This window comes from Seriola lalandi, unplaced genomic scaffold, assembly GCF_002814215.2.
Source record: "Seriola lalandi dorsalis isolate HSWRI2012SDOR001 ecotype SW California unplaced genomic scaffold, Sedor1 jcf7180002052349, whole genome shotgun sequence".
NCBI classification, from domain to species: Eukaryota; Metazoa; Chordata; class Actinopteri; order Carangiformes; family Carangidae; genus Seriola; species Seriola lalandi.
The window spans coordinates 111755-121029 of NW_019522902.1; the positions used below are offsets into that span (position 1 = coordinate 111755).

The following is a 9275-nucleotide window of genomic DNA, read 5'->3' on the forward strand; positions in this document are numbered from 1 at the left end:
ATGTGAGCAAGATGCAAGAAGAGAAATGCTATGTTGCATTGGATGCCTGGAGGGACATTTTATAGGCAGTGGCTGGATTTTTCAAAAAAAAAAAAAAAAACCTCCAAGCCTATTATCCTCTGCATATTTCATCTAGGATTTAATAAACCGCCAGTCTAAATCGGCTTGAAAAACAAGATGTTTTAAATTTGAAATGCAGTTCCATTGTTGCATCTCACCAACAGCTAAGGTTTTCCAAATTAAATATGTATCAGAAGTTTTGTGACATCCTCATCATATGTCCATTATTCACAGGGATTTTATAAATTCACATGCACATGTGGTCTAACCTAACATAAGATCGCAGATCATAAGTTACTTCTTTGTTCTTTAAATTTTCATGATGATTCATGAAATGTGTATGAATATAGAATTCTGAAGGATGCATGATTTTTTCAGCTGTGGTTTTTAATACCTTTCAAAATAATATTGTATAGTCGAGCCAATACCACAACTTTGTCTTGTGACTTTTTGCTCTCAGACCTTGGTTTGCACTCTGTGTATCCTGGTGTGTGTTTGAGGGAACACACATTGATGTTTGTTGGGATGAATATATATCTTCATATTATGCCCTCACTCTTGTATGCAGCAGTAGCACCTGGAAGGTCAGTAGCTGGCTAATTCAGCCCGCGCCCAAATTATTGCCCCCTCAACCTTGAGCTGGCACAAAGCCCTGCCAAGGTTAATGCTGTATGAGGTAATTGATCTGGACCTCTCTCCTGACAAATCTGCAGAGAGTGAGAGATTCTTGTTGACTCCTGCATCGCTTATGGCTGTATGGTGGCTCTCATGAATAAGGCATGTGTGGCTTGGAAACATGCAACATATTTGGGAGCCACCTGTCTTAGAGCATTCTTTGCTGTGGAGAGCACAGTTCAATGTGGCTTACACCCATCTGGAGGCCTGCAGCTGTCACCAGACCTGAAGTCCCAAGCCGCTTCTCCATGTATAAATCCTCTATGAAAATCTTACAAGAATGTCCGCTTGTCAGGAGGGTGTCCTGTCTATGTTCTTGGCCTCTTGTGTGCTTTTCCCAATTGTCACTTGTTCACCTACACAGGGCTGGAAATGGTAAGGAAATATAGCATATAGCCCTTCCTTTCTTAGGGCTAAGGGGAAGGGATATTTTTAGGGAAGAAATCAGTGGTTGGGGAGAAATCAGTGGTTGCTGTATTTAAGCATTGTGATGTGATGTTTTTTTTACTGGGGCAAAGTACAGCATTATACTAGCAACACTCTATTAAAAACACTCTGCTGGCTTTTTCTCCCAGAACCCATCACAGTGCCTCCAGCTCTGTCTCCAGGGGTTTACTTTTCCCCAGAGAGCTTCCAGTATGTGCTCTGACGCGTGGCCTCTTCCACTAGGCCCCTGACTTGCTTTACAGCAGAGCAAGAGAGGGGAAGGGTTGGAGATGGGAGGGGAGGGAAGAGGAAGCGAGAGAACAGAACACAAAATTCCATCTGTTCTGTGTTGGATGGCTCACTTTTTAGCCTGGAGAGAGCAGCTTTGAATCCAATTTATGCCTCTTGCCAACTGTGTCCCAGAGTCCCTTGTGGGGTAGAAAAAAAATGGAAAATGGCTGACAAGCTTTACACTGGGTCAGGTCAGGGCTGGACTGACCCATGTTGGGAATGGCTTTGTTTGGCTCAAGAAGGTCAAGGCTGGATGTGTTATGTTAGGACAATGACCAGTGCTTCAAATTGAATTGTATTTTGATGTCTCTACTTTCAATTCTCTCCTTTGTGTTTGGTCCTCCTTCTTAATCCCATACCTGGATGAAAATGACCATGAAAATGAAGAGCGTGTGTGTGTGTGTGTGTGTGTGTGTGTGTGTGTGTGTGTGTGTGTGTGTGTGTGTGTGTGTGTGGAGTTTTTCGGGCAACCAATATTTCTGCAACAACAGTCATGAAACCAGTCCAACTTGTTTCTTAGCCTACTAATAAACCCTTCAAAGCTGCTTGAATAAAAGGGGCCAAATAGATTGAACTGATTATTTCTGTTTTATTAGAAAGCATATGGCACTGGTGTCCAGAATAATCAGATGGCCTCTTGAATCAGGGTTTCCCCCAGAATTCCTGAGTATGATTGTGCTGCCAGTTTCTTAAAAGCCCATTATCAATATATTTTGTCCATCATATGCTAAACTACTGGAAAAATGGTCTGGTCACAGCCCTGAGATTGAAAGCTGCCCCTCTTCATTTAATGGGTTATAAAACATTCTCAGCTCTGACCGAACAATATGGTGTCGAGTGTGTTTGTGTTATGTGTGTATGGACTCATCGGTGATGTATTTCTGTGACGTTTGCATGAACTATTCCCAGAAGTCATGCTACTCTATCCATACATGCCTCTAACCGAAAAACACCCGTCCAAAACAAACAGCCGCTCCATGACTGAGATGCAGCTTCTGCATTTTGAATGAGATTGCATTAGATCAGAAACAGTGACTGATCCCTCGAATTTTTTTCCCCAGGGGGAAAGGGCCATTGAAGAATACGTCTGATGTCATCAGCGCTGCCAAGAAAATTGCAGAGGCAGGATCAAGAATGGACAAGCTGGGCCGCACCATCGCGGACAATGTAAGTCATTAATGAACCACTTTCCCCAAGGGTTTGATGTAGACTACACCTTTGTGCCTGCGACCTCAATATATAATTTGAATTGTAGCAATCTGCCAGCGACACTGTCAGGACCCAGTAAATTATCAACAATTGCAGCAACACAAAGAGTGAATAAAATGAAGTTACTCACTTTCTCATGCACAAACTTTACAACATAGAGTGCATTCAAAAAGTATTCAGACCCCTTCACTTTTTTCACATTTTATGTTCCAGCTTTATGCCAAAATCATTTTAATTAAATTTTTCCCTTGTCAATCTACTCTCAATTACAAATTTAAAACAGAATTTTATAATTTTTTGCAAATTTAATAAAAGGCAAAATTTAAATATCACTTTGACATAAGTAGATGAGATGTTTCTGTACCTTGTTTGGAGTCCACCTGTGGTAAATGATTTGATTGGACATGTTTTGGAAAGGCACACACCTGTCTATATAAAGTCTCACAGCTGACAATGCACATCAGCAAAAATCAAGCCATGAGGTTGAAGGAACTGCCTGCACAGAGCTCAGGATTGAGAGACAGGATTGTGTCAAGGCACATATCTGGGGGAGGATACAAAAATTATTCCACTGCATTCCCAAAAGCACGGCGGACTCCATGATTGTTAAATGGAAGAAGTTTAAAACAACCAGGACTCTACCTAGAACTGGCCGCCCAGCCAAACTGAGCAGGGGAGAAGGGTCTCGGTAAGGTAGGTAACAAAGAACCCGATGATCACTCTTGCTGAGCTCCAGAGGTCCAGTGTGGGGATGGGAGAAACTTCCAGAAGGACAACCATTACTGCTGCACTCCACTAATCTGGGCTTTATGGCAGATTTGCCAAACGGAAGCCTCTTAGTGAAAGACACATGAAAGCTGCTTCGAGTTTGCAAAAAAAGCACCCAAAGGACTCAGACTGTGAGAAACAAGATTCTCTGGTCTGATGAAACTAAGATTGAACTGTTTGGCCTCAATTCTAAAAACCAGACACTGCCCAATACTATCCCAATGGTGAAGCATGGTGGTTGCAGTATCATGCTGTGGGGGTTTTTCTCACCCGCAGGGACAGGAAGACTGGTGAGGGTTGAGGGAAAGCTGAACTAAGCAAAATACAGATATATTCTTAATTAAAACCTGGTCCAGAGCAGTCAGACATTAGACTGGGCCAAAGGTTCACCTCCCAACAGTACACTGTCCATAAGCATACAGCCAAGACAACACAGTAGTGGCTTAGGGACAACTCTATGAATGTCTTTGAGTGGCCCATCCACCCAATGGAACATCTTTGGAAAAACCTGAAAATGACTGTCCACCAACAGTCCACATCCAACCTGACAGAGCTTGAGAGGATCTGCAGAGAAGAATGGCAGAAAACACTAAGTCCAGATGTGCAAACCTTGTGGCATCATACTCAAGAAGACTTGAGGCTGTAATCGTGTAAACGTGTAACCTCGAGTAAAAGGTCTGAATACTTATGTCAATGTGATATTTCAGTTTTCCCTTTTTTTAATTTTTTTTTTAATATAAATTTGCAAACATTTTAAAAATATTTTTGCCCTTGGTCATTATGGGGTATTGTGTGTAGATTGATGATGGAAGAATAAATTTAAACAATTTCAAAGACTGCAACATAACAAAATGTGAAAAGTGAAGGTTTCTGAATACTTCCTTAATGCATTGTAATTCGATCTATTACAAAATTACATGTTTCAGGCAGGGGGACTACATGAAAGATGTTGATAAATGAGAAGCTTCAAAAGAAGTTTTTTCCATTGTAATTATTCTGATGTATTTGTGATTACTGTGTTAGTGGATCGGGGGCACATACTTCACTAATGCAACCCTGCCAGCACAACATTCAGTTATGTATCTATGAGTGGTGCATTTCATCATTGTGGTGCTCATTAATTTACCTCAGAAGTTAAATTTACTATCTCTTAAGTCATGGGTGTTCTGTTGACACCATTGAGTTGGAATATAGTTTTTCATTACCCAAATGCACAATTCATTCTTAGCTCCTATGTTGCAGAAGGAACTGACATTGCTGCGTGCTGTAGTACTCACACTGAGTTTGAAAAAGCAAAGCATTCATACTGATTGTATCTTGACAGCCCCTGCTTTTGTTTTTAAATGTTGTCCTTAGCAGAGCTGCATGTAAGCTGGATTTAAAGACAAACTTTTATGCAAACTTTTATTTCGGAATATTCTGGTGCTCTTGTTACTTTAAGCCATGTCTACAAAAAGATAATAACGGAACAGCATTCAGTACACGAAATTTCTTTTTGCACACTTGCTTTTTATTTTATCATTTTATTTTTTTCCTCATTTTCACATTTATGATCAAATCCAAGTGAAAGGCTCGCACAGCACAGCCCTTCAGATGTTAACAACTGCTATGATTTGTGTTATTCATGAGACACCCCTTACCAGTCTTTACCAATTTCTTTCAGGATCAAACACACTCTCCCTATCTCTCTTGTCCTTCCATCTCCCACTCCCCACTTCCCAATTCCATCATCCCTCCACATCTATCCCTTACCCCAGAGACTATGGTCCTTGACATAGGGAAACACACATTCAATTATCCATGGCCTCATATTTCACTTAAATACTTACACTGTACCACTCCTCAGGGAGACACTGTACATGATTTATCCCCCAACATATTCATGTGCCATCTCATAGGCAGAGACTTATTCCCTCTGTGTCTGTAATATGTATACATTTTGTTGTTGAATCATGGAAGAGTTTAGTTTCTGATGTTTGCAACAAGATATGGTCGTCCCCAGTAAAGACATTGCTTGCTTTTGTAGTTGAGATGTACCATCTGTGGGTTTCTTACAGTTCTGTCCAAGAACACAGTCAGGGAGGCACACACTGACTTCAGATGTTTGCTGTAAGATTTCAATTTAGATTACATTGTCAGTCTCTCTTTTACTCTGGTTTTGTTGACATCTCTACAGATATATTGGCAAAACATTGTAACAGCACAAAGTCTGTTAGCTCAATGACGTGTTCATTCAAATTGAATGTTTCAGCGATGACTACAACACATGGATTTAAATGCTTTGCATCAGTCACTTTTAAATCTGTTAAAACTTATTTTGCACCATGATGAAATAGTCAAGCTCTTCCTACACAAGGCAGTGGTTAATAATTGATTTAAGGATCATGTAGTTTTATGTCATAGCTTTTTTGTCTACCAGTTGTTTGTGTAATGAGAGGAGATGTGTTGGGGCTGCTGGGGCACATAGGAAGTATATTCCATATATACGGGCAAAAAAAAAAGCCCATGCTTATAAAACACTTCTCTGTGAATTTAATCAGATTCAAAGGGGCGTAAGAGGTATATCAATTGCCTTTGTCCAATTTTTTTGCACAACCTGGGGTTTCAATTATGCCAACACATGCTGGAAACATCTGCCTTTAGCTTTCAGCAGAGATCACTTCCTCATAGTCAGACATAATGAGCTGCTGGCCTCCACAAGCCCTGCACGTCTGATATTTTATTTAAGGTGCCCTCAGATCCTTAATATTACAGGCCCACGTCTATCACAAAGTAAAAGTCTTACCTGTACTGACCTAATTGCATCCGAATCATTTGAACAGGGAATAAGCTGTTCTGGAAAGTGACTTTTTTATGCCTCACTGCTGCTTTTGAAGATGCTTATTCACTTTAATGAAAACAGTGTAATCCCCCAAAGAAAACAGATGGGAAACTGTGTAGGTGTGTGAGCATGTGTATGTGTTTGTGTGTATGTATGCCAACATACAAACACGTCTGTTGATTAGCTTGCCTCTCTGCAGGCACATGTGTATAGATGTGTTAGATCTGGTTGACTGTTTCATTCTTCCATCCTCAACTATTTGTAGGTACTTGTTTCTTTATCTTTTTTTCTGCCGATGTGTATGTTTGTGTGTGTGCACTATTAGGGGATTTTGGGGTTTGAAGCACTCAAAGTATGAATAAATGAAGAGCTTTGGCTGTTGGAACACAAGTTTTGCCAAGATCGAGGACCCCTCTAGCCTCTGAACCCATCCAGCTGTCCCTCTTAGCCTTTCTCTCTCAGCAGAGACCAAAACACTAGAAAACCAGGCGACACTCACCCACAACACATCAGCCAGAGCAGCCAGAGCTCCCAGGGATGGACATGGGGTAGAGGGGAGGAGAATGATGGAGAGATAGGAGAGGCAAAAAGAGGGGGCAGTGCATTTGTGTACAGAGAGGAACATCCCTCCTGAGAGATGAATCCATTAAGAGTGCTTCGCCTTTTAATTAGCAGTATAATTGCCAGGTGGCAGTTTTTATTTATTTATTTATTTATTTGCACGGCAGTTTATATTTAGGGTCGTATCTCTAACAAAGCAGGAGATGCCACAGGCCCACTTTCAGCCAAGGCATGGCATGTTGGGATAGTCTACATAATCCAGCAGTAGTTAAGTGAGTCACCACCCAGATGCATACATACTGACAGAGAGTCAGAGAAGCAAAGGCAATGCTGGGACTGCTCATTAACCTAGGCATATTAATCACTTGTGCTCTGTGCCTCTGGTCTGGAGGGCCCATGAGGGTTTATTCCTTATATAAAACACATCGGCAGATGGTCCCAGACTGATAGCACAGCATCTTACCCTACATATTCCTTTGCAAGACTGTGTCAAGTAATGTTTTGATACGTGCATATTGTGTTAAACAGAAATATGCAGGTGGACACGGTCTAGTTTGAAGAATGTGAAAAACAGTTAAATATGTGTAATAGAGCCTTATTAAAGTTTAAAGAAATGAGTGTAGTGCAGAGATGAGCTGCAGGATTTAGGTCAGTGCCATACAAAGGTCTGCACTGCAGTTTATTAAGAATTTATGACCCTCCTCTGCAGGGCACCTTATGAGAATTCCATCTGAGCAGGCTGGTAAACAAATAATGCTATGTAATTGAGATTTATAATGCAAATGTGTTAGCCACTATGTAGCCCATAAATTTCTGCTGCTTTTCTGCTCACCACATAAACACTTGCATGTACACATACAAACACATGCACATAAAATAAGGCTTGCATATTTAGAGAATGGGCATGTATTTGCTGTGTGTGTGTTTGTTGTGCAAGCTTTATTCTCATGATGTATACTGACATACATAGTGTACTTCTCCAATTTGCATTCAATCAGTGGAGATTTATGGTGATCCATGGGCTCTGTTGCTGGTCACAGTCCCAGCTCTGGCCCTAGACGCTTTGCAGCAGACAGGGTTGTAAATTACCTACTGCAGTGGAGAAGCAAAATCACCCAGAGAACCCACAAATTCTCAGCTCAGCAGTTCAAGGGTCAGCCCTCAGCCAACTGCAGTTCAGCCCAACCAAGCCCACCTTTTTGCTGGTTGAGAAAATTTATAAACTCCCAATGGATTGTTTTGAAAGGCATTTACCCTTGATAATTCAATAATTTCATGTTTTTTTTTGTTTTGTTTTTGTGTCTATCCTGAAGTTTGACCATGGAAAAAAAACCCTTTTTGTAACCAAAGAGTTCATAGAGGTGGATAATTCAGTGGAAGGAGCAAATACCATATTGATAGCTGTATAAAGTTTTTAGTTCCTTACCTGTGGACAGGACATTTGACAGGTCGGAGAAGTGGATGGCTTGGAAAGACTAAATAGTCTATAGCTATTTGATATATTTGAAAGTTTTGAGGGTCTATGTCTTTACACCTGCATTTGCAAATCTGAGGTTTTTGAACAGCTGGGTATCAAGTGAGACAAAAATCTGTAAACGGTCAGACCAAGTGAAAATTAATATCTCAGTGTCAAAAAGTTGTATTATCAGTTTTGCTTACAAGTGCTACATTGAAATGCCTGAGTGACAGGTGCAGCATGAACATAAAAAATTGATGAGGGCAATTTAATTGGTCCCTGTGGTTACCTCTAAAGTTGGTCTTTTTGGCTTGCCCCCAGCTTGATTTTCTCCTGTCATACCCAGACTCTGTCTGCTTCAATTTCACATTAACAGTCCTAAGTGCCAGTATGATTGAATTGGCCCCACACAAATATGGAGCATCTTTTTAGCACATGCAGTGAGCAGAGGAGATGTGGCTATCATCATTCTGTTTGAAATGGATCTTGATTGATATTGGTAGCCCCTGGGAGATTTATATTTAGCCATTAACAGTAATATAATCATCAACAGACGGTAGAAATCTAATGTACAGCACATTCACTGTAAAGCCTCATATCTAGGTTGTACACAGAAAACACTTAACATACTCAACTTCAGCACAGGTCCTGTGAAAAGGAAGTGCACTCAAGGTTTTATCCAGCAGTAAAACTGTGTTAAATTTCCACTGCTGGATTTTTTTGAAATTCATTCCCCCCTAATGCTTTTGAAGCCCTCACTTCTATCTTCACTTATACTTTTCAGTCATTTTTACCTTTTCATCCTCCGCCACTGTTTTCACAAGTTTTGGATTCCATTTAATATATTAAACATTTGTATGCTACAGTGTATTCATCTTGAAGTGTCTATGGACTACAGCTTGGAAAAGATAATTTCCTATACCTGTATAGCTCTATCTCTTACTTCAGCTGCTGCCTAAAATAACAGAATGGTCTTTTCAGTATAAATATATATATATATATATATAT

General features: G+C 40.4%; 1 protein-coding gene across 2 annotated transcripts in view; it reads left to right on the forward strand.

Annotated features, from left to right (window-relative positions):
• Positions 1-2646, forward strand: part of ctnna1 (catenin (cadherin-associated protein), alpha 1) — a 66082-nt gene extending 63436 nt beyond the window's left edge. For both annotated transcript variants that reach the window (XM_023400408.2, XM_023400409.2), the window contains exon 16: positions 2514-2646. In XM_023400408.2, coding sequence (XP_023256176.1) covers positions 2514-2631 — 118 coding nt within the window. In that variant the 3' untranslated portion in view covers positions 2632-2646. The remainder of the gene's footprint in view (positions 1-2513) is intronic.
• The last annotated feature ends 6629 nt before the right edge of the window (positions 2647-9275 follow it).